The sequence below is a fragment of the Salvelinus namaycush genome, chromosome 7 (assembly GCF_016432855.1).
Source record: "Salvelinus namaycush isolate Seneca chromosome 7, SaNama_1.0, whole genome shotgun sequence".
Lineage (NCBI taxonomy): Eukaryota > Metazoa > Chordata > Actinopteri > Salmoniformes > Salmonidae > Salvelinus > Salvelinus namaycush.
Genome location: NC_052313.1, coordinates 10,813,786 through 10,839,815, shown reverse-complemented (window position 1 = coordinate 10,839,815; position 26,030 = coordinate 10,813,786). Strand labels below are relative to the sequence as shown.

Genomic DNA, 26,030 nt, shown 5'->3' with positions numbered 1-26,030 from the left:
TGACTATAACTCCTCCTGAGGGACCCTACTGAGTATACTGCTAGGGCCCTGCTGACTATAACTCCTCCTGAGGGACCCTACTGAGTATACTGCTGGGACCCTATTGACTATAACTCCTCCTGAGGGACCCTACTGAGGAATACTGCTGGGACCCTATTGACTATAACTCCTCCTGAGGGACCCTACTGAGTATAACTCCTCCTGAGGGACCCTACTGAGTATACTGCTGGGACCCTACTGACTATAACTCCTCCTGAGGGACCCTACTGATCATACTGCTGGGACCCTACTGACTATAACTCCTCCTGAGGGGCCCTACTGACAATAACTCCTCCTGAGGGACCCTACTGAGTATACTGCTGGGACCCTACTGACTTTAACTCCTCCTGAGGGACCCTACTGATCATACTGCAGGGACCCTACTGACTATAACTCCTCCTGAGGGACCCTACTGATCATACTGCTGGGACCCTATTTACTATAACTCCTCATGAGGGACCCTACTGACTATAACTCCTCTTGAGGGACCCTATACTGCTGGGACTCTACAGAGTATGGACTCCACCTGAGGGGCCCTTCTGAGTATGGACTCCACCAAGGGACCCTTCTGAGTATGGACTCCACCTGAGGGACCCTTCTGAGTATGGACTCCACCTGCGGGACCCTTCTAAGTATGGACTCCACCAAGGGACCCTTCTGAGTATGGACTCCACCTGAGGGGCCCTTCTGAGTATGGACTCCACCTGAGGGACCCTTCTGAGTATGGACTCCACCTGAGGGACCCTTCTGAGTATGGCCTCCTCCTGAGGGACCCTTCTGAGTATGGACTCCACCTGAGGGACCCTTCTGAGTATGGCCTCCTCCTGAGGGGCACTATGGACTTCTACTCTGTGAAAATGTTTACCACTGGGACTCTACTTTAAAATAGTCTAGATGGCACTTTTATGTGTACAATCCCCTGCCCAGGCTGAAACAATAGATGTTCACTGCTTACTATAACCAAGGAATATTAGGGGGAAACCTTTCTATGCTTTATCACTATAACTGTTGAGTGATTTAGGTTTTTTCGTTTCATTTTGTGGTGAATGAATGGTGTATCTTATTATGTCAGTCATGTACTGTATGTTCAGAAATAAACATTATTGAAATCTGTCATTTTTATTCATTATTCAAACCTCTCTATCAGCCAACATTCCAAACAGCACCTGTGACCTGCCATAGGCAGCAGATCCGACCATTAGCACTCGTTCATTCTTCTCTGTGTAACAATTGGGATAATGGGCCAATTCGGAGTACAATGTATTTCTGCTCCCTGGATTGGGGTACGTTTTCCCGAGCCATATCTTGCGCCGGCTCCGTGGTGTTTTAATCTACACAGGAAGACTGTCCGACCAGCTGTAAACAAGCGAGTCGGATCTGCTGGCTACACCTGAAAAGAATGCAAAGAAGTTCAGAGATTTTTTTCGAATATAAATGTTTGCTAATTTAAACAAACATTTTTCAAATTCCTCAGATTTTTCGGTAACACAAACTTAACCTTTAAAAATAATAGATTTTTTTGGGTCTCGGTAGGCTGTTGGTGCCCATGGTTACTGAAAAGTTTTGTTTACATGTCATTTTGGAGGAGGTAGACTTGACGGGCGGGCGGTCTGAAAAGCAACACACACGGCTAAACTAGCTAACATCATATGCAGAGGAGAATATTAGCCAAAATTGGCCAGGTGAGTTGCTTTGCCTATGTAACGTTAGTTAGCAAAGCAAACTGTTTCAATAAGTTATTTGGTCAATGACTGTGAAAGTTAACGTTAGCTAATACATCATTGTTATTCTCACCATATGTTGTGAACCGATCAAAGAAACTTGTCCCTGTTGATTTATTTTGTTACTGTAATTAGCTACATTATATATGGCTAGTTGGATGCGCACCTATCTAGCTAACTTTGCCAGATTAAGCAACGGCCACTGGGAACTAACATTCGCTAACGGTGACTAACTAGCTAGGTTTGTTAGTCAATGTGGACAGTAAGTAAGTACCGCTAGTTAGCTAACGCTAACGTCAGCTGTTTTCGCTACAGGGCCAATCAGGGGTGTAATCATTAGTCCTAACCGTTGCAAAACGGAAAATGAATTTTCCATTGCATAAATACAGCTGCTATATGTCACTCCACGTTTCGTTCTGGTTGCTTCCGTTTTAGAAACGTTTTGCAACATTCGGCGTAATGAATACGCCCCAGGTGAATGAGTCATGTGCTGGCAAGTGGCAGCTCACCATTAGCTAAAGCTGGCATGTTGTCGACCTCTATTTTGCAAAGTTAACTTTAGCTAGCTAGTCATTTTATGTAGGCTAGTCACACAAATTCCCTCGCCCAAATTATATGTAACGTTATTAGTCAAACAAGCGCTCTATTCAATCCGCACCACGGAAAATCTGCTTTACAGCGTGATTGAAATTTAAATGCAATGTTGCTGCTTTAGCGGAGACTACATTCACGTTAAACGCATATGTCGGTTCAATCGTAAATTACTTAACAATTTGTATCGCGGAATCTGTAACGCGTCAGCTTTACAGATTGAATAGAGCCCTTAGTCCAAATTGACATGAATGCTCTCACAAAGCCAACTGTGTCACTGACTGATCTTTCAAAATCTGTCTGCAAATGTGGTGCAACAAGCTTCATAAATTCATAGTCAGCTGTCAGTGTCTGGTAACTTGCAGTCAGATGTCCAGAGCCCGAATCAGTAGATTAGGTCCAGAGCCCGAATCAGTAGATTGTGTCTGCGGCATGCACTGGTTAAGCACATTCTCCTCTCTATTCATACTGAACAAAAATAGATTTTTAAAGATTCAAAGACTTTACTGGGTTACAATTAATATAAGGAAATCAGTCAATTGAAATAAATTCATTAGGCCCTAATCTATGGATTTCACATGACTGGGCAGGAGCGCAGCCATGGGTGGGCCTGATAGGGCATAGGCCCACCCACTGGGGAGCCAGGCCCAGCCAATCAGAATTAGTTTTTTAGCTCCAGAAGCTAAATTACATCTTTTCACAAATAGTTTCATATTTCAACATTTAAATTGCACAACAATTCCATGTGCATCTGATAACTATAATGTGTAGACTTTCCAAGATACAGTTTATGTCGTCCTATCATCAGTAATAATGTCTCAGACGCCAACTGATCTGGCATCATATTCATTTAGTACCAACGCATATTTTCAGCTGGTTGGATTACCGAAATATGGTTCCTTTCCCCCCCACCTTTTGATGTTCCCAGACTCTCTGTGTTTAACAAAGGCTTTTCAAGAGTCCTTCTGTAGAGTCAAGAGAGAAGGGAGAAAGGTATTTATGGGGGGGGGGGGGGGGGGTCATAAACCTCACCCACAGGCAAACGTCATGACACACAATACCCCATAATGACAAAGCAAAAACAGGTTTTATAATTTTTTGCAAAAACATTTACATAAGTATTCAGACCGTTTACTCAGTACTTTGTTGAAGCACCTTTGGCAGGGATTACAGCCTCGAGTCTTCTTGGGTATGACGTTACAGGCTTGGCACACCTGTATTGGGAAGTTTCTCCCATTCTTCTCTGCAGATCCTCTCAAACTCTGTCAGGTTGGATCGGGAGCGTCGCGGCACAGCTATTTTCAGGTCTCTCCAGAGATGTTCGATCGGAAGTCCAGGCTCTGGCTGGGCCACTTAAGGACATTCAGAGACTTGTCCCGAAGCCACTCCTGAATTGTCTTGCCTGTGTGCTTAGGGTCGTTGTACCTTTGGAAGGTGAACCTTCTTGGGGACCTTCAATGCTGCAGAAATGTTTTGGTACCCTTCCCCAGATCTGTGCTTCGACACAATCCTGTCTCAGAGCTCTATGGACAATTCCTTCGACCTTATGGCTTGGTTTTTGCTCTGACATGCACTGTCAACTGTGGGACCTTATATAGACAGGTGTGTGCCTTTCCAAATCATGCCCAATCAATTTATTTTAACACAGGTGGACTCCAATCAAGTTGTAGAAACATCTCAAGGATGATCAATGGAAACAAGATGCATCTGAGCTCAATTCCTAGTCTCATAGCAAAGGGTCTGAATACTTATGTAAAGAAGGAATTTCTGTTTTTTATTTATTATATTTGCAAAAATTTCAATTTTTTCAGTTTGTGAATATGAGGTGTTGTGTACATTTCTGAGGAATTTTATTTAATTTAGTCCATTTTAGAATAAGGCTATAACATAACAAAATGGGGTCTGAATACTTTCCCGAAGGCACTGTATATACACATATAAACTCAGCAAAAAAGGAAAAGTCATCTCACTGTCAACTGCGTTTATTTTCAGCAAACTTAACATGTGTAAATGTTTGTGTGAACATAACAAGATTCAACAACTGAGACATAAACTGAACACGTTCCACAGACATGTGACTAACAGAACTGGAATAATGTGTCCCTGAATAAAGGGGGGTCAAAATCAAAAGTAACAGTCATTATCTGGTGTGGCCACCAGCTGCATTAAGTATTGCAGTGCATCTCCTCCTCATGGACTGCACCAGATTTGCCAGTTCTTGCTGTGAGATGTTACCCCACTCTTCCACCAAGGCACCTGCAAGTTCCCGGACATTTCTGGGGGGGAATGGCCCTAGCCCTCGCCCTCCGATCCAACAGGTCCCAGACATGCTCAATGGGATTGAGATCCAGGCTCTTCGCTGGCCATGGCAGAACACTGACATTCCTGTCTTGCAGGAAATTACGCACAGAACGAGCAGTATGGATGGTGGCATTGTCATGCTGGAGGGTCATGTCAGGATGAGCCTGCTGGAAGGGTACCACATGAGGGAGGAGGATGTCTTCCCTGTAACGCACAGCGTTGAGATTGCCTGCAATGACAACAAGCTCACTCCGATGCTGTGACATACCGCCCCAGACCATGAGGGACCCTACACCTCCAAATCGATCCCGCTCCAGAGTACAGGCCTCGGTGTAACGCTCATTCCTTTGATGATAAACGCGAATCCGACCATCACCCCTGGTGAGACAAAACCGCGACTCGTCAGTGAAGAGCACTTTTTGCCAGTCCTGTCTGGTCCAGCGACGGTGGGTTTGTGCCCATAGGCGACGTTGTTGCCGGTGATGTCTGGTGAGGACCTACCTTATAACAGGCCTACCAGTCCAGCCTCTCTCAGCCTATTGCGGACAGTCTGAGCACTAATGGAGGGATTGTGCGTTCCTGGTGTAACTCGGGAAGTTGTTGTAGACCATCCTGTACCTGTCCCGCAGGTGTGATGTTCGGATGTACCAATCCTGTGCAGGTGTTGTTACACGTGGTCTGCCACTGCGAGGACGATCAGCTGTCCGTCCTGTCTCCCTGTAGCACTGTCTTAGGCGTCTCACAGTACGGACATTGCAATTTATTGCCCTGGCCACATCTGCAGTCCTCATGCCTCCTTGCAGCATGCCTAAGGCACGTTCATGCAGATGAGCAGGGACCCTGGGCATCTTTCTTTTGGTGTTTTTCAGAGTCAGTAGAAAGGCCTCTTTAGTGTCATAAGTTTTCATAACTGTGACCTTAATTGCCTACTGTCTGTAAGCTGTTAGTGTCTTAACGACCGTTCCACAGGTGCATGTTCATTAATTGTTTATGGTTTATTGAACAAGCATGGGAAACAGTGTTTAAACCCTTTACAATGAAGATCTGTGAAGTTATTTTGATTTTACGAATTATCTTTGAAAGACAGGGTCCTGAAAAAGGGACGTTTCTATTTTTTGCTGAGTTTAGATATATCCCCCAACCAGCTTCCCTGGTGACAGCAGCACACATCCCTGAGAGGAGTTCAGACGTCACATGACGTCAGACCAGGAGTCGGCCGTCCCAGCTGAGCCTCCGGTGCTGCTAACGCGGGAGACGTGGTCACATCACCTCGGTCTGGAGCGTCAACACCTGGTACAGTACTGTCACTAAAGGTCTTTACTCACACACACAGCCTTTTGGGTCTGGCATAGTAGATAACATGTTTCTCAGCTATGTGGCCTGACCAGTAAAAACCTCCTAGCTCTAATCATTAGATACAAGACCTACGTTGCAGATTGTCACAAGGATTGTGCAGTTGTTTGTGACTTGATGTGTTGTTCAGATTGTTCATTAGTACACACACACTAGCATACATCCCATATACACCCATAACTATTTTATCCCTCCTGCTGCTCAGAGCTTCAGTGGGTATTTAGCCATAGAGTCACAGTCTAGGCATGCCTTCTGTAGTGGCCTTGCAGGGAGAGAGAGTGAGAAAGGGAGTAAGTCAGCCAAATAGGCAAGAGTAAACGTGAACAAGAGAACCTAAAAGGGACAGAGGGAGGGAGAAGGAGAGATAGGGGGGTGGCTTCCTCTATGCTCTTGCATTGGTGCACGTCTGGCCATGTGCCTATTCCAACTATAACCACACATTGGGGGGCTCTCTTGAGTGGCAGGGCCATGTGAGCTCCTTCACATGTGCTGTTCTGGGCAGGGGAGGAGGAAAGCATGAGAAGAGAAGGGGAAAGTGATTGATAGTTACGGTCTTTCCTCTTTCTGTGTGAGATGAGCTAGTGAGAGGATCTGTGTCTGAGTGTTGTTGAGGTGCTTGGCTGTTGTAGAGGCTTGTAGTGAAGATGGCTGCTGCTGCAGTAAGGAGCTGAGCCCAGGCCTGCTGAGTGATAGGACCAGGCTGCTTCAGGTATCAAGCCCAGAGGGGCTAGGGGGCAAGAACCAGGACAGGTCACATGCTAATGGCCTGGCTCAACATGTATCTGACCAACTGGCTCAACACACTTGTGTGCCAGACGGACCAGCCAAATGGAAGATTCAGGAACAGGAGAAGAAGAACAATGTCATCCAAGACAACGTGTCGACAGGCCCCATGGCGAGAGGTAGCGGAGTCGGTGGCCACTCAGTCCAGAACACTCACAGGAGGAGGAACCGGCTATTAACGCCTCCACGGGCCCCGGCATGGTCAGACAGACCAACACACACATACACTCCATGGAGGCAGGAGTGCCACACACACACACTGCCAAGGCCAGGGCCAGCTGTGAGAATGTTCTGTATATGGAGGAGGGTGTGGAGAGCCAATTAAAACAGAAGATAGTAGACAACAGCATGGAGAATTCACATAGACAAAGGATAGAGAACACCATGCAGAACCCACCCAAACAGAAGATGAAGACATTTGAGAACCTAGCGAGACAGATGGAGAACACCATGCAGAACCCAGCCAAACAGAGAACACCATGGAGAACCCAGAAAGACAGAAAATAGTGAACACAATTGAGAGCCCAGTGAGACAGAGGATAGCAGAGAATGAAGTGCTCGGGATACCTGGTTCAGCCGGACCCTGGACCCTGGCCAGGAAGAGACAGAGGGTTGGGGAACCCGCCTGGTCAAGACATCCCCAACCCACCAGCTGTATGATGTCAGAGCTGGGGGGATTACCTCAATTTAGTGGCGGATTGATGAGGAATACTGTGTCGTCAGGGAACCCCTGGGGCGGGGTTTCAGGGCCAGAACTCAGAGCTTCTACAGCGCCTGCTCCATCAACGCATATGACCTCAACCCTGACCAATCGCAGACAGCGGAACAATTATCCTTTATTCAATCGAACATTGAAGAACCTACAGCTATCCAATCACATTCAGGGGAACATACAGCCTCTATCCGATCACACACAGAAGAACCTACAGCCAATGACCAATCACACAGAGTGAAATCTGCATACGCCTGACCTATGGCACATAACAGAACACAAGGCTTCTGAACCTATGGCTTCTGACCAATCACAAGCAGTTGAATTTACACCCATTAACCAATCACAAACATTGGAACCAGCAGCTTTTGTATTGTGAGCCCCCGTGGCACCAGCTCTGCCGGACCTTCTTTGGAGAAGCTATGAGGACCCTCAGGCATTACGACAGGACAGCCCCATCGCCCCCGGAGACGCCAGAACCCTGCTGTTAACTGGAGACATTACAGCTCCCGACATACTTGAGCTGACATCCCGCCGGGAGGAGAGAGGGTGTGGTAAGAAGAGAGGTTCTATGCCCACAGAGAAGGCAGTTGACAGCAGCCAGAAAAGAGAAAATGCAAAGAGGGATTTAAACCTCCATGATACCCACAACTCTATCCCCACCTCCACAGACTCCTGCCCTCCTGACCCTACCCTTACAGATTTAAATATCCATGATACCCACAACTCTATCCCCACCCCCACAGACTCCTGTCCTCCTGACCCTACCCTTACAGATTTAAATATCCATGATACCCACAACTCTATCCCCACCCCCACAGACTCCTGCCCTCCTGACCCTACCCTTACAGATTTAAATATCCATGATACCCATAACTCTCCCCACCCCCACAGACCCCTGCCCTCCTGACCCTACCCTTACAGATTTAAATATCCATGATACCCATAACTCTATCCCCACCCCCACAGACTCCTGCCCTCCTGACCCTACCCTTACAGATTTAAATATCCATGATACCCACAACTCTATCCCCACCCCCACAGACTCCTGTCCTCCTGACCCTACCCTTACAGATTTAAATATCCATGATACCCACAACTCTATCCCCACCCCCACAGACTCCTGCCCTCCTGACCCTACCCTTACAGATTTAAATATCCATGATACCCATAACTCTATCCCCACCCCCACAGACCCCTGCCCTCCTGACCCTACCCTTACAGATTTAAATATCCATGATACCCATAACTCTATCCCCACCCCCACAGACCCCTGCCCTCCTGACCCTACCCTTACAGATTTAAATATCCATGATACCCACAACTCTATCCCCACCCCCACAGACCCCTGCCCTCCTGACCCTACCCTTACAGATTTAAATATCCATGATACCCATAACTCTATCCCCACCCCCACAGACCCCTGCCCTCCTGACCCTACCCTTACAGATTTAAATATCCATGATACCCATAACTCTATCCCCACCCCCACAGACCCCTGCCCTCCTGACCCTACCCTTACAGATTTAAATATCCATGATACCCATAACTCTATCCCCACCCCCACAGACTCCTGCCCTCCTGACCCTACCCTTACAGATTTAAATATCCATGATACCCATAACTCTATCCCCACCCCCACAGACTCCTGTCCTCCTGACCCTACCCTTACAGATTTAAATATCCATGATACCCATAACTCTATCCCCACCCCCACAGACTCCTGCCCTCCTGACCCTACCCTTACAGATTTAAATATCCATGATACCCATAACTCTATCCCCACCCCCACAGACTCCTGTCCTCCTGACCCTACCCTTACAGATTTAAATATCCATGATACCCATAACTCTATCCCCACCCCCACAGACCCCTGCCCTCCTGACCCTACCCTTACAGATTTAAATATCCATGATACCCATAACTCTATCCCCACCCCCACAGACCCCTGCCCTCCTGACCCTACCCTTACAGATTTAAATATCCATGATACCCATAACTCTATCCCCACCCCCACAGACTCCTGCCCTCCTGACCCTACCCTTACAGATTTAAATATCCATGATACCCACAACTCTATCCCCACCCCCACAGACTCCTGCCCTCCTGACCCTACCCTTACAGATTTAAATATCCATGATACCCACAACTCTATCCCCACCCCCACAGACTCCTGTCCTCCTGACCCTACCCTTACAGATTTAAATATCCATGATACCCACAACTCTATCCCCACCCCCACAGACTCCTGTCCTCCTGACCCTACCCTTACAGATTTAAATATCCATGATACCCACAACTCTATCCCCACCCCCACAGACTCCTGCCCTCCTGACCCTACCCTTACAGATTTAAATATCCATGATACCCATAACTCTATCCCCACCCCCACAGACTCCTGCCCTCCTGACCCTACCCTTACAGATTTAAATATCCATGATACCCACAACTCTATCCCCACCCCCACAGACTCCTGTCCTCCTGACCCTACCCTTACAGATTTAAATATCCATGATACCCATAACTCTATCCCCACCCCCACAGACCCCTGCCCTCCTGACCCTACCCTTACAGAGGAGCAGCTCACACCCAGCTCTAGTCCTATTCCCAACTCCAGCCCCCTGCTTGGGGCAGTGAATGAAGCCACGTGTGTAGTGGAGATGGAGGGGCTGGAGATATACCAGACTGTCTCAGTAAGTGTGATCAGTGAGAGGAGAGATGGAGGGGCTGGAGATATACCAGACTGTCTCAGTAAGTGTGATCAGTGAGAGGAAAGATGGAGGGGCTGGAGATATACCAGACTGTCTCAGTAAGTGTGATCAGTGAGAGGAAAGATGGAGGGGCTGGAGATATACCAGACTGTCTCAGTAAGTGTGATCAGTGAGAGGAGAGATGGAGGGGCTGGAGATATACCAGACTGTCTCAGTAAGTGTGATCAGTGAGAGGAAAGATGGAGGGGCTGGAGATATACCAGACTGTCTCAGTAAGTGTGATCAGTGAGAGGAGAGATGGAGGGGCTGGAGATATACCAGACTGTCTCAGTAAGTGTGATCAGTGAGAGGAGAGATGGAGGGGCTGGAGATATACCAGACTGTCTCAGTAAGTGTGATCAGTGAGAGGAGAGATGGAGGGGCTGGAGATATACCAGACTGTCTCAGTAAGTGTGATCAGTGAGAGGAAAGATGGAGGGGCTGGAGATATACCAGACTGTCTCAGTAAGTGTGATCAGTGAGAGGAGAGATGGAGGGGCTGGAGATATACCAGACTGTCTCAGTAAGTGTGATCAGTGAGAGGAGAGATGGAGGGGCTGGAGATATACCAGACTGTCTCAGTAAGTGTGATCAGTGAGAGGAGAGATGGAGGGGCTGGAGATATACCAGACTGTCTCAGTAAGTGTGATCAGTGAGAGGAAAGATGGAGGGGCTGGAGATATACCAGACTGTCTCAGTAAGTGTGATCAGTGAGAGGAGAGATGGAGGGGCTGGAGATATACCAGACTGTCTCAGTAAGTGTGATCAGTGAGAGGAGAGATGGAGGGGCTGGAGATATACCAGACTGTCTCAGTAAGTGTGATCAGTGAGAGGAGAGATGGAGGGGCGGGAGATATACCAGACTGTCTCAGTAAGTGTGATCAGTGAGAGGAGAGATGGAGGGGCTGGAGATATACCAGACTGTCTCAGTAAGTGTGATCAGTGAGAGGAGAGATGGAGGGGCTGGAGATATACCAGACTGTCTCAGTAAGTGTGATCAGTGAGAGGAAAGATGGAGGGGCTGGAGATATACCAGACTGTCTCAGTAAGTGTGATCAGTGAGAGGAGAGATGGAGGGGCTGGAGATATACCAGACTGTCTCAGTAAGTGTGATCAGTGAGAGGCTGAGAGGAGAAATGGAGGAGGAGACCATGCTCAGCAGGACAGTGGAGACCACACTAACAGAGGTATCACCAGTCTCCACAGTCTCCTCACTATCGACAGTCTACCCAGTCTATGCAGTGTCTCTACCCATGGACTTTACTGTCTACTCATTCAAATTTGACCTTAGACCAGTGGATGTGGAACATGAAGCTGAAACAAAACTTGATCCGTATGATACTACTTCTGACCGCAACACCAAGCCTGACCAAAACGTAACCCATGTGCATACTGGGAGACCTGACGGGGATCATGTCAAACCTCCTGGAAATAACAGGAGCCCTGCTGATGACTCAGAGCTCACTGATTGGCCAGTCCAGGCTGAGGTTATAGGGGGAAGGTCTGCAGGAACAGAAAAGGAGCCGGAAACCAGTGTGGAACAGAAACACTGGCAGGAAATGGCTTCCGTCACCTGTCACCCCACCAGAGGGAGCAGCCATCTTCCTCAGGGTTGTGAGAACAGAGCCGGGTGCCCATCTTCCTCAGGGTTGTGAGGACAGAGCCGGGTGCCCATCTTCCTCAGGGTTGTGAGGACAGAGCCGGGTGCCCATCTTCCTCAGGGTTGTGAGGACAGAGCCGGGTGCCCATCTTCCTCAGGGTTGTGAGGACAGAGCCGGGTGCCCATCTTCCTCAGGGTTGTGAGAACAGAGCCGGGTGCCCATCTTCCTCAGGGTTGTGAGAACAGAGCCGGGTGCCCATCTTCCTCAGGGTTGTGAGGACAGAGCCGGGTGCCCATCTTCCTCAGGGTTGTGAGGACAGAGCCGGGTGCCCATCTTCCTCAGGGTTGTGAGGACAGAGCCGGGTGCCCATCTTCCTCAGGGTTGTGAGGACAGAGCCGGGTGCCCATCTTCCTCAGGGTTGTGAGAACAGAGCCGGGTGCCCATCTTCCTCAGGGTTGTGAGAACAGAGCCGGGTGCCCATCTTCCTCAGGACTGTGAGGACAGAGCCGGGTGCCCATCTTCCTCAGGGTTGTGAGAACAGAGCCGGGTGCCCATCTTCCTCAGGGTTGTGAGAACAGAGCCGGGTGCCCATCTTCCTCAGGGTTGTGAGAACAGAGCCGGGTGCCCATCTTCCTCAGGGTTGTGAGAACAGAGCCGGGTGCCCATCTTCCTCAGGGTTGTGAGGCCCTGTAAAGGTTCTTCAACCTCCTTGTCCCCTTCCTCCTCTGTAGGGTCAGAGGGGAGTGATGGGAGAGTGAGTTCAGAGAGAGGAACTGAACCCACTGACTGCAGAACGCTGTCTAAGGAGAACAGTGAGGTCGGAACACACAATGACAAAAGGGCAGAGATACAGACTGACGACTGTGAAGAAACACATATAGGGAGGGATGTTGTGAAACAAAATGACCGAGTTGTAGAGAGCTCAGGGACACACACTGGGAGTAGAATCCCTCCCAGAGACATGTGTTGCAACAGATAGCCTGAGTAGTGTGTTTTGAGTAGGGGCACACATTGACAGTAGTGAGGAGCCCCTGACCTTCGGTTACCACGGCGATAACTGTTCTGCTGTGAACTACCCTGGAGACGATGCAACAACTGCAGATTCCTATTTGCTGGCAGGTGTGCTGGGGGGTGGAGCATGATCAGATTGATGTTTACACCTCCACCCCGTCTTACCAGATACAGTTCCTGGGTCAGAGGTCACTGCCTGTCACCACAGAGACGGGCACTGTGGGGCTTAGAGGTCAGACTGAAGAGCGTGGCATGATGGACATGGTGTCAGAGCTGCTTGGGGAGGAAGTGGACCCCACCTTCTCGGGCCTCTACCCCTCTCCCTGGATGCATTTAGGGCCAGGGCTGCAAGAGGGCTGTGGAGGATGGGCCCAGGGTATGGTGCCCAGCCAGGGTGAAGGCGAGGAGGGCTATAAGGAGGAGCAGCCCCCTAGATCCATGGCCTACACCACCTGCAGCACTCTGCTGCCCCAGGACTCTTGTCTCTGGGAAGGGCACCCTCACCACCAGCCTGTGAGTACTTCAGCCGTGTGTGTCTGTCAACTGTAGGGATGAGCAAACACACATCTCTATTCATGTGAGTTAAGAAGTTCTGTTCTGATCACAATTGACCCAGTTGAGACCTGGTAGGAGCAGAGGAGTACACACACACACACACTATAGAAGTTTTCTATTTCTTGAAGTCACACTGACCTTGGGTGTGTGTGTTCCCTTGCAGGAATCCACCCCGGTCTCTGAGCTGAACCCAAATGCTCAAGTATGGGCCAATCACACACTTAGCCTGGACCCCTCAGGCCTTGTCTACACTGACGCCCTCCAATCATGGCTGGCGGTGACCAGTCACCTTGACAACCAGGAAGGTAAGCATGCGGTAGTAGAGTGAATATAAAACAACGCCTAGCCCTTAATCCAGAGGGGGAGGCAGCTACTGGGTCTGCTGCCTTCTTCTTTGGCTTATTTTAGTGTCTGTCTAGTAAACGTCACTACCTGATTGGTCCTCAGGGTATGAGCAGGGATATGACTTGGAGGAAGTGGGCGAGGCTCAGCTGGAACCGGGCGGTGTAGAATTTCCGGTGGTCACCATGGGAAACCCGTCAGCCAATGGCCTGGTCCAGGACAGCTGTGTCTCAGGTACCAACATTACTGGCTGGTCAAACAAGACTGTTTATCAGATAATGTCTGATACAAATATATGTTATTAATGTTGTTGCTTTCAGAGGAGCTCATGGAGCAGCTGAAGACCTCACTGAAGTCCTGTCTGTCACGGTACGTCTGTGTGATTGGTCAGTGGACAGCGAGGGTCGTTTCTGATTGGTCAGTGGGCAGTAAGGTTTGTTTTCTGATTGGCTGATGTCCCCTCAGGGAGAACCTGGCCAATGACCTCTACCTCGTCTCCCAGATGGACAGTGACCAGTACGTTCCCATAGCAACGCTTGCCAACCTCGACCACATCAAGAAGCTCAGCACGGACTTGGAGCTCATCTCTGACGTTCTCAAGTGTGAGTTAACTTAAGTTTTTGTGTGTGTACACCAACAGTCAAAAGTTTTAGAACACCTACTCATTCAAGGGTTTTTCTTTATTTTTACTATTTTCTACATTGTGGAATAATAGTGAAGACATCAAAACTATGAAATAACACATATGGAATCTGTAGTAACCAAAAAATAGCACATATGGAATCTGTAGTAACCAAAAAAGTGTTAAACAAATCAAAATATATTTGAGATTCTTCAAATAGGCTCCCTTTGCCTTGATGACAGCTTTGCAACCTCTTGGCATTCTCTCAACCAGCTTCACCTGGAATGCTTTTCCAACAGTCTTGAAGGAGTTCCCACATATGCTGAGCACTTGTTGGCTGCTTTTCCTTCACTCTGCGGTCCGACTCATCCCAAACCATCTCAATTTGGTTGTGGTCGGGTGACTGTGGAGGCCAGGTCATCTGATGCAGCACTCTCCTTCTTGGTCAAATAGCTCTTACACAGGCTGGAGGTGTGTTGGGTCATTGTCCTGTTGAAAACAAATTATAGTCCCACTAAGCCCAAACCAGATGAGATGGCGTATTGTTGCAGAATGCTGTGGTAGCCATGCTTGTTAAGTGTGCCTTGAATTCTAAATAAATCACAGTGTCACCAGCAAAGCACCCCCACACCATCACACCTCCTCCATGCTTCATGGTGGGAAATGCACATATGGAGATCATCCGTTCACCCACACCGCATATCACAAAGAAACGGAGATTGGAACCAAAAATCTCCAATTTGGACTCCGGACCAAAGGACAAATTTCCACCGGTCTAGTTTCCATTGCTCGTGTTTCTTGGCCCAAGCAAGTCTCTTCTTATTATTGGTGTCCTTTTAGTAGTGATTCCTTTGCAGCAATTCGACCATGATGGCCTTGTTCACACAGTCTCCTCTGAACAGTTGATGTTGAGATTAGAGGTCGACCGATGAATCAGAATGGGCGATTTAATTAGGGCCGATTTCAAGTTTTCATAACAATCGGTAATCGGTATTTTTGGACACCGATTTGACAATTTTTTAAAATTTGTATTTTTTTTTGTATATTTTTTTTTTTACACCTTTTATTTAACTAGGCAAGTCAGTTAAGAATACATTCTTATTTTCAATGACGGCCTAGGAACGGTGGGTTAACTGCCTTGTTCAGGGGCAGAATGACAGATTTTTACCTTGTCAGCTCGGGGATTCGTTTTTGCAATCTTCCGGTTACTAGTCCAACGCTCTAACCACCTGCCTTACATTGCACTTCACGAGGAGCCTGCGTGGCAGGCTGACTACCTGTTACGCGAGGGCAGCAAGAAGCCAAGGTAAGTTGCTAGCTAGCAATAAACTTATCTTATAAAAAACAATCAATCTTAACATAATCACTAGTTAACTACACATGGTTGATGATATTACTAGTTTATCTAGCGTGTCCTGCGTTGCATATAATCGATGCGCCTACTTCGACAAACGGGGATGATTTAACAAGCGCATTTGCGAAAAAAGCATTGTCGTTGCACCTATGTACCTAACCATAAACATCAATGCCTTTCTTTAAAATCAATACACAAGTATATATTTTTAAACCTGCATGTTTTGTTAATATTGCCTGCTAACATGAATTTCTTATAATTAAGGAAATTGTGTCACTTCTCTTGCGTTCCGTGCAAGCAGTCAGGGTATATGCAGCAGTTTGGGCCGCCTGGCTCATTGCGAACTGTGTGATGTCCATTTATTCCTAACAAAGGCCGTAATTAATTTGCCAGAATTGTACATAATTATGACATAACATTTAAGGTTGTACAATGTAACAGCAATATTTAGACTTATGGATGCCATCCGTTAGATATAATACGGAACGGTTCCGAATAAACGTTTTGTTTTCGAAATGATAGTTTCCGGATTCGACCATTTTAATGACCAAAGGCTCGTATTTCTGTGTGTTATTATGTTATAATTAAGTCTATGATTTGATAGAGCAGTCTGACTGAGCGGTGGTAGGCAGCAACAGGCTCGTAAGCATTCATTCAAACAGCACTTTCGTGCGTTTGCCAGCAGCTATTGCGCTGTTTATGACTTCAAGCCTATCAACTCCCGAGATTAGGCTGGTGTAACCGATGTGAAATGGCAAGCTAGTTAGCGGTGTGCTCGCTAATAGCATTTCAAACGTCACTCGCTCTGAGACTTGGAGTAGTTGTTCCCCTTGCTCTGCTCGAGGGTGGCTGTTGTCGATGTGTTCCTGGTTCGTGCCCAGGTAGGAGCGAGGAGAGGGACGGAAGCTATACTGTTACACTGGCAATACTAAAGTGCCTATAAGAACATCCAATAGTCAAAGGTATATGAAATACAAATCGTATAGAGAGAAATAGTCCTATAATTCCTATAATAACTACAACCTAAAACTTCTTACCTGGGAATATTGAAGACTCATGTTAAAAGGAACCACCAGCTTTCATATGTTCTCATGTTCTGAGCAAGGAACTTAAACGTTAGCTTTTTTACACGGCACATATTGCACTTTTACTTTCTTCTCCAACACTTGGTTTTTGCATTATTTAAACCAAATTGAACATGTTTCATTATTTATTTGAGGCTAAATAGATTTTATTCATGTAACATTATGTTAAAATAAGTGTTCATTCAGTATTGTTGTAATTGTCATTATTACAAATACATTTAAAAAATCGGCCAATTTAATCGGTATCGGCTTTTTTGGTCCTCCAATAATCGGTATCGAAAAATCATAATCGGTCGACCTCTAGTTGAGATGTGTCAGTTACTTGAACTCTGAAGCATTTATTTGGGCTAAAAAAGTCACAGTCCATTTATATTTTCCAACGGGGCTATACATTTGGGTGAGGTTTTTTTCTCGCCTGAGTAGCCTCGTTTCATAAAATGAAACCATCTAGTGTTAAGCGAAATAACAACACAATACAGGTAGCCTAGTCAAATAATTAACATTCAATCACATTAACCGTTACTATCTTGTGGAAATTCCACTAATGAGCCATATGTAGCCAAACGTAGCTGCTGCTCATGTTGGTATCTGTATTGATGGTACAAAAGCCATGACAGGGAGACATACTGGAGTGGAAACAGTTGCTGCCGACGCCACTTGGGTACACTGCAGCATCTACCGAGAGGCTCTTGCTGCCAAGGGAATGCCTGACAGCTTGAAAGCCGTTTTGTACACTACAGTGAAAATGGTTAACTTTGTTAAAGCAAGGCCCCTGAACTCTTGTGTATTTTCTGCACTATGCAATGATATGGGCAGTGACCATGTAACGCTTTTACAACATACAGAAGTGCGCTGGTTCGCAAGGGGCAAAGTATTGACATGTTTTTTTAAATTGAGAGACGAGCTTAAAGTTTTCTTTACTGACCATCATTTTCACTTGTCTGACCGCTTGCATGATGACGAGTTTCTCACACGACTGGCCTATCTGGGTGATGTTTTTTCTCGCCTGAATGATCTGAATCTAGGATTACAGAAACTCTCCACAACTATATTCAATGTGTGGGACAAAATTGAGGCTACGATTAAGAAGTTGGAGCTCTTTTCTGTCTGCATTAACAAGGACAACACACAGGTCTTTCCATCATTGTATATTTTTTTTGTGTGCAATTTAACTCAAGCTTACGGACAATGTCAAATGTGATAAAGCGAAGCACCTGAGTGAGCTAGGTGTGCAATTACGCAGGTACTTTCCTGAAACGGACGACACAAACAACTGGATTCTCGTTATCCCTTTCATGCCCTGCCTCCAGTCCACTTACCGATATCTGAACAAGAGAGCCTCATCGAAATTGCAACAAGCGGTTCTGTGAAAATGTAATTTAACCTCTACTTCATCACCCTCCCGGATCCGGGAACCTCCTCATCAAAAAAGCTGACTAACATAGCCTAGCCTAACGGGACAGGGATATCATATAATATAATTTTCATGAAATCACAAGTCCAATACAGCAAATGAAAGATAAACATCTTGTGAATCCAGCCATCATTTCCGATTTTTAAAATGTTTTACAGCGAAAACACTATGTATTTCTATTAGCTAACCACAATAGCCAAACACACAACCGCATATTTTCACCATGTTTCCACCGCATAGGTAGCTTTCACAAAACCGACAAAATAGAGATAAAATGAATCACTAACCTTGAACAACTTCATCAGATGACAGTCTTATAACAATGTTATACAATACATTTATGTTTTGTTCGAAAATGTGCATATTTGAGGTATAAATCATAGATTTCATCCACCATCAAAAATAGCACCAAAGCAGCCAGAATAATTACAGAGAACAACGTGAAATACATAAATACTCATCATAAAACATTTATGAAAAATACATGGTGTACAGCAAATGAAAGATAAACATCTTGTGAATCCAGCCAATATTTCCGATTTTTTTTAAAGTGTTTTACAGCGAAAACACAATATAGAATTATATTAGCTTACCACAATAGCCAAACACACAAAGGCATTTATTCACCGCAAAGGTAGCTTTTGCAAAAACCAGCAATAGATTTAAAATTAATCACTAACCTTTGGACAACTTCATCAGATGACAGTCTTATAACATCATGTTATACAATACATTTATGTTTTGTTCGAAAATGTGCATATTTAGAGCTGCAAATCGTGGTTATACATTGTGAATACGTAGCAACATTTCCCCAGAATGTCCGGAGATATTTTGGACACTCACCTAATCCGACCAAAGAAATCATCATAAACTTTACATAAAAATACTTGTTGTATGGCAAATGAAAGATACACTGGTTCTTAATGCAACCGCTGTGTTAGATTTTTTAAAATAACTTTACCACAACATACAGCTTGGGTTATTGTGAGACAACGCTCACCAACACGGCGGAGAATAGGCATCAACATATTACACAGAAATACGAAATAACATCATAAATGTTTTCTTACTTTTGCTGAGCTTCCATCAGAATGTTGTACAAGGAGTCCTATTTCCAGAATAAATCGTTGTTTGGTTTTAGAATGTCCATTTCTTCTGTCGAATTCGCGCCACAATGCTAGCCAAGGTTGCTAACATTCCCATCCTCTCTTGGCGCAAAGAACGGAAAACTCCAAAAGTCCCAATAAACGTTGAATAAACTGATAAAACTCGGTTGAAAAAACCTACTTTATGATGTTTTTATCATATGTATCAAATAAAATCAGAGCCGGAGATATTCGCCGTGTATACCGAACGCTTTTCAGAAGACAATGTCGAGCTCCCCCGCGCGCCGTCGAAGACAAAGAAAATAACGGACCTGTCACTCCAAAAGCTCTTATTCGGCCTCAGATCAAGCTAGACACCCCATTCAACCTTCCACTGCCTGTTGACATCTAGTGGAAGGCGTATGAAGTGCATACATATCGATAAATAAAAGACAGTTGAATAGGCAGGCCCTGAAACAGAGCCTCGTTTTCAGATTTTTCACTTATGGAAGTTTGCTGCCAAATGAGTTCTGTTTTACTCACAGATATAATTCAAACAGTTTTAGAAACTTCTGAGTGTTTTCTATCCAATAGTAATAATAATATGCATATTGTATGATCTAGAACAGAGTACGAGGCCGTTTAAATTGGGCACGATTTTTTCCAAAGTGAAAACAGTGCCCCCCTATTGACAAGATTAATCAGAAGCCACTGCCAGATTTTTGGATAGGGCTGCGCTCAGAGTATCCTGCCTTGGCAAATCGTGCTGTTAAGACACTGATGCCCTTCTCGGTCCTCACTAGCATAACTAAATACAGGCACAGACTGTGTGTGGAAAATTATTTAAGACTGAGACTCTCTCCAATACAACCCAACATTGCAGAGTTATGTGCATCCTTTCAAGCACACCCTTCTCATTAACCTGTGGTGAGTTATTCACAATTTTCGATGAACAAATAAGGTTTTATATGTAAGATGGTTAAATAAAGAGCAAAATGATTGCCAGGTTGTGACAAAACTCACACTCATTCTTATGTTTAATAAATGTAGTGTGTGTGTGTGTGTGGCAGGCTTACAATGATAGCAAAAAAACAACCCTGGTGCTAGAGAGTGTACGCAGCTGGAGGTTGAATGTTTGAAGCGGTACGGGACTGTAAAATGTTTGGGAATCACTGGTATACCTGATTGGGTAAGATGTTTACTTGGCGGGAGGGCGCTGACCGTGTCCTCTCTGCTGATTGGCTCGTAGCATTGCCACTGGTGGAGGTGGCAGGATGTGGGCAGAAGGTACGGACAAATCAGGGTCGCTGTATCGTCATCCTCCGAGAGGTCCCAGAGACCACACCCCCAGAGGTAAGAATTAGTTGTTTTTAAACAACTAATTGACCGACATCGGTTCAATTATTTTGAATTCCATTTAGTTCTGTTTTTTTCTGAGCTCAATGCTCAGTTTCTCTAGAGATACATCAGGGGTGTGTTCAGTTTGCTGGAACGTTTGCTATGTTGGGACACGTTTCCCCAAAACATTCTTGAAAAGGTTTTGAGGTACGTTTGCTCTGTTCGGTGGGTGTGACTTCAAACAATGACTGACGTATTTAAAGGGCAGAGGTGCATTTTGAAGCCACAACCCAGCCCCTCCCCGTTTTTCAACTTGACGGTTCAGTACAGTACAGCATTCGTTCAATTGAACGTTCTAGTATGCTTTTATCATGGTACTTTTATTAATTGTTTTATTCTGTGTTGCTACAGCATTCAACCCACAGTGCATTTAATGTCCCAAAAAAATATCCAAAATTGAAAAACGTGATAATTTTTTTCAATTATCGAACTGAAAACAAACCGACCTCAAAAAGCACTTAAAGCTCAGCACTAACTGTAAGAAACCTGTGTCTGCCCTGTCTGTCTGCCTGTCTGTGTCTGTCTGTCTGTCTGTTCGTTCTGACTTTGTGTGTGTTTATCTTGTTAAACCACCAGGAGGTAAAGGCTCTGTTTGCGTGTGAGAGCCTCCCCAGGATCCAGAGCTGTGAGTTTGCCCAGAACGACAACTGGTTCATCACCTTCCACAGTGAGGCTGACGCTCAACAGGTACTGCTTGGAGACTGAGGTTAGGGGAGTTAATGACAGGTAGGAGATACTGGGGTTAGGGGAGTTAACGACAGGTAGGAGAGACTGGGGTTAGGGGAGTTAACGACAGGTAGGAGAGACTGGGGTTAGGGGGGGTTAACGACAGGTAGGAGAGACTGGGGTTAGCGGGGGGGTTAACGACAGGTAGGAGAGACTGGGGTTAGGGGGAGTTAACGACAGGTAGGAGAGACTGGGGTTAGGGGGGGTTAACGACAGGTAGGAGAGACTGGGGTTAGGGGGGGGGTTAACGACAGGTAGGAGAGACTGGGGTTAGGGGGGGTTAACGACAGGTAGGAGAGACTGGGGTTAGGGGGGGTTAATAACAGGTAGGAGAGACTGGGGTTAGGGGGGGTTAACGACAGGTAGGAGAGACTGGGGTTAGGGGGGGTTAACGACAGGTAGGAGAGACTGGGGTTAGGGGGGGTTAATGACAGGTAGGAGAGACTGGGGTTAGGGGGGGTTAACGACAGGTAGGAGAGACTGGGGTTAGGGGGGGTTAACGACAGGTAGGAGAGGGATTGATCCTCTAGACATTCATGCACATTTCATTGAGCTGCAGTTTTCAATCACGTGTGTGTGTGTGTGTGTGTGTGTGTGTGTGTGTGTGTGTGTGTGCGTGTGCGTGTGCGTGTGTGTTCCAGGCGTTCCAGTACCTAAGAGAGGAGGTAAGGACGTTCCAGGGGAAACCCATCAAGGTGAGTGTATGGTCCTTTTACTAAACAGTACTTTTCCATGCAAAATGGCAATCACATGATAAAAGATTGATTGGTTAATTAATTCATTAGGTGCGAATCAAGGCCAAAGTGATGGCAGTCACATCTTACGCTCCAAAGAATGGCTACAGGCCTTGCCCAATGGACCCCTGCACCAATCAGCAGCCTTACAGCCCATACTACGCCCAGCCCACTTTCCAGCAGCCCCTCCCACAGCTCTACACAATGACCAATCAGAGCTTGGCTGCCATGGCCGTTTACACAGACCCTGTCATGGTGAGGTGGACATACACATACACACACACACGCAGGCAGGCACAAGCGTGCTCTCTCCCTGGTGTCATTGTTTTTCTGTCCAACAGATGGCGTCATTCTCTGGCTTCATGGACGGCTTCCCAGGATGCCCCAGCTTCAAGCTATCCCCCTCACACAGACACAGGTACTACACTCCTCACTCACGTTCTCATTCTGCAGAGACGTCTCTCTCCTTCTCCCAAGCTATAATTCTCTTGCTCTCTCTCTTTTTTTCTCTCTCCCTTTCTGTGTTTTGCTTGACGATGGAAGCATGTTTGTAGTTACGTTGTAGTGACGTGATTTTTTACATCTGTGTTTCCCTCTCTCCTCCATTAGGGGGCAGCGAGACCAGAGGCGGTTGTCTGGCGACAGGGGGCCGGGCCTTCTGGATGATCCCCCCTTCTTCCCGGAGGGTGGACCAATAGGATGCGTCCCTGGCCCCCCCAGGCAGGGTCGGCCACGGTTACCAGGCAACAGGCATAGGGACGGAGAGGGGGGGCGACGTGGAGGGAGAGGGGGGTCAGGGTCCTCCCCCAGCACTGACAGAGGAAGGTAGTGACCTCTATCCTCCAGCCCTTAGAGACAGGTCTCTTAGTCTCTAATGAAAATGAGTGATCAGGAAAAGGGAGAGACATTTTTTTGAGGTACCACCTGAACTGAAGAAGATTATGTTTCTCTCTCTCTCTCTGAAGGAGAGGTCCCATTGGTCAGAGGAGGAGAAGAGATGACAAGTACTCTGTAAGTACTTAAAGATGTGTTTATAAAGGTTTTGTATCATTTCAGCCAGTAGTTTTGATAGTAGTGCTCACGAACCAAAACGGGACCCTGAAAATGTTGGACAAGTTGTCTTCAAATCAAATGTATTTATATAGCCCTTTGTACATCAGCTGATATCTCAAAGTGCTGTACAGAAACCCAGCATCTTTTCTACAATGATATATATGTGTGTGTGTGTGTGTGTGTGTGTGTGTGTGTGTGTGTGTGTGTGTGTGTGTGTGTGTGTGTGTGTGTGTGTGTGTTTAGAGAGGGCCCCCGCGCTCCTTGTCTCCCAGTCTGGAACTCGGCCCCAATAGCTTCCCCCCACTTCCCCTGGCTACAGCTTCTACAGCAACCAACATCCACAAGGCAACCAGCAACCACAAGGTAACCAAGAGTCACACAAACACACTCACACACTCCCTCTACTTTCTTGTAAGGTTGTTTTTCTTGTTCCAGAGTCCAGTTAGAGGCAGCAGTACCAGCGAACCAACCACTGTGACATCACAAGACCTCCAGCCTATCACAGCATTGCCTCAGAAAATCCTCCCCCTAGAGTGAGTATATTCTCCTTCCTTTCACAATGTGTTTTGTATGATTACTTTAGGGAAGAAAGTTACAGACTTGTCAGTATTATGGTATGTTATGTTTGTGCTGTGTTATATGGTGGTTGTTGCTGTCCCACAGGAAGCTAAAGAAAACTGTAGCGTCTCCCAAGAGAACCACAGCAGCTCGTCCGACCGCGAAGGAACCGCTTCAGACCACAAAGGGGAACAGACCAGCAGCGGTGAGACGACTCACAGACTACAGAGACAAACTGGTTAATAGTTGTTTTTTTTAAATGGTGAAGTTGAATGTACCGCAGCATGGCTACATCTCAATAGTCAAAAATGGTTTCCTCACCTCATCAGTGCAGAGGAAGGAGAAGAGACTATTGAGATGCAGTCATCTGTCTACCAGAGAAGTAGTGTATCCTGGGTACTGACCGGTCCTGTGTTGTGAATGTTTAGGAGTCCAAGAAGCCAAGCTACGCTGAGATCTGCCAGCGGATACGAGCTAATCAGATGCTCACCGCAAAGGCTACTGACCACACCCCCTTGGGGACGGAGCTTGTTCCAGCCTATCCTGCGCAGGCGCCTGACCCGGCCCAGTTATCACGGTGACCAGAGTGAGATAGTTACTTTGGGTTGGGGAGAGAAGGAGAGAAGGGGAAGAAGTTCTTCAAGCCAAAGAAAAAACTAGAAAAGTTGTAGCACTGTTGTTTCTCTCTGCTGTCTGTTCGTCTGACTTGACGGACCTTTCTGACTTTCTGAAATCTTTATGTTTTGATATTGATTGATTTCTTTTGATTAATATTGATCAGTATTTAGAGGATTGGAAATCAGATTTCTGTATTAATTCCTTAGTCTAAATAACTTAATCGGAACATTTACAGTAACTACGAACAGCCAGACACTGACTGACAAGAGGCTAAACCACTGATATCATATAACATTTTGTTTCTGCATGAGTTTTAGATGTAATTTATTTTATGTTAGATGGAATTCCTTTTGTGTTGACTGGGGGAGGGGGAGGGGGAGTCTCTTACAGACAGACCTTAGAAGAGGAACAACTCTGGTCGATATTGATAAGTTTGCATACAGATACAACATTGTTAGAGTTACTTGAGTTAACAACTTGATTTGGAATCAGGGGTGGTGGGAGGTAAATAGTTTTCAGTTCAGATTTCCTGTGTTTAAGATTAAGTTTGTAAATGTGGGTATTAGATACAGAATTGAGGCATGATTTAAAAAGGTGAATTTTTTTTCTGTACAGATGTAAATATTTTGACTGTTATTAAACAATTGCCTTAATAATAAACAGTAAACATATATTTTCGCATAGTAATTTATTCCCTATTATTTACAATTCTAAAGTTTGGTTGAAGAAGTCAATATGGCTGGCTGAATCAGTCTAGCAAACTAAATTCGTACAGGAACCTTTCATTCAGTAGTGGCCTGCGGTCAGATTGTTCAAGTGGGGAATGTCTGCACCTGAGAGCGTCGCTTTCCAATGTCACGTGGTGCTGAGTTCCGATTCTGTCGCTGTCCGCTTTTGTGGTGCTGATTCTCTGCTGCAGCTAATACAGCTTTTTTGTTTAGCCTACTTCAGCACCATTGGACCTTTAAATCATGTGACAAAGTCACCACATGCTGTGTTATTATAAAATGCAGTGATACAATGGAACCAGCTACTCTGCATATGGGCTAATTATCAGTATAGCGTTGGTTGTGGCAAAATCAGATGAGTTTGTGGCAAAATCAGATATCAGATGAGTAAGTTGCGTACTTTACCTGAGACTTGAAGAATGAGCTGAGCTCCCAGAGCTACGCCGAGTGGTGGGCAGAAAGCCCGGCTTGTGTGCTCCTTGGAAATTCCTTGGGCTTCATGAAGACCAGAGATCCAGCAGTACATTGTTGTTGCCATAATTCAATGATATAGGCCTATATATTAATGTGTGTATAAAGAGGGTGTGGTGCAGTGGTTTGGACATAATACCCCTGCCTCCCACGCGACGCCACCCTCGGTCCCTCCCGGTAGCGCTCCTCTCCTCTCCACCGTGCGTCACGTGACAGTAGCGCCAAACAGCACGAGTATCATCATCAGCACCGCATCGCCGGGCAAGCAGCCTCGAGACCCCCGATCGACCCTCAGTGGTCCCTCATCACAGAGACGATAATAACGGAGAGGAAGTAGACTAACGAGGCCATGCCGGGGCCCCGGTAAACCGATAAAACATATTTTTCTCTTTGTTCCCAACTACGCACCGCTAGCTGCCTCCGAG

The 26,030-nt window shown here is 46.2% G+C and overlaps 1 protein-coding gene across 3 annotated transcripts; it reads left to right on the top strand.

Moving 5' to 3' along the window:
• Positions 1–1,633: 1,633 nt before the first annotated feature.
• Positions 1,634–25,077, top strand: LOC120050947 (la-related protein 4B-like). 3 transcript variants are annotated; one of them, XM_038997492.1, is made up of 18 exons: positions 1,634–1,721; positions 5,798–5,945; positions 13,031–13,375; positions 13,581–13,722; positions 13,865–13,993; positions 14,080–14,128; positions 14,225–14,361; positions 20,569–20,672; positions 21,294–21,404; positions 22,085–22,138; positions 22,229–22,432; positions 22,519–22,595; positions 22,787–23,002; positions 23,143–23,188; positions 23,474–23,593; positions 23,666–23,763; positions 23,894–24,026; positions 24,217–25,077. In XM_038997492.1, the coding sequence occupies exons 2-18, from the start codon at positions 5,847–5,849 to the stop codon at positions 24,367–24,369; spliced, it is 2,217 nt and encodes a 738-aa protein (XP_038853420.1). In that variant the 5' UTR covers positions 1,634–1,721; positions 5,798–5,846; the 3' UTR covers positions 24,370–25,077. The 3 variants fall into 3 exon arrangements, with proteins under 3 accessions (XP_038853420.1, XP_038853421.1, XP_038853419.1); XM_038997493.1 differs by having other exon boundaries at positions 5,781–5,945; positions 23,894–23,993; XM_038997491.1 differs by having other exon boundaries at positions 5,781–5,945.
• Positions 25,078–26,030: the final 953 nt, after the last annotated feature.

Coding starts and splice junctions, on each gene's coding strand:
- LOC120050947 (XM_038997492.1), top strand. CDS start 5,847: ATGACGTCAGACCAGGAGTCGGCCGTCCCAGCTGAGCCTCCGGTGCTG. Junction 13,376..13,580: donor GGCACCCTCACCACCAGCCT/GTGAGTACTTCA, acceptor GTTCCCTTGCAG/GAATCCACCCCGGTCTCTGA. Junction 23,764..23,893: donor CAGAAAATCCTCCCCCTAGA/GTGAGTATATTC, acceptor GCTGTCCCACAG/GAAGCTAAAGAAAACTGTAG.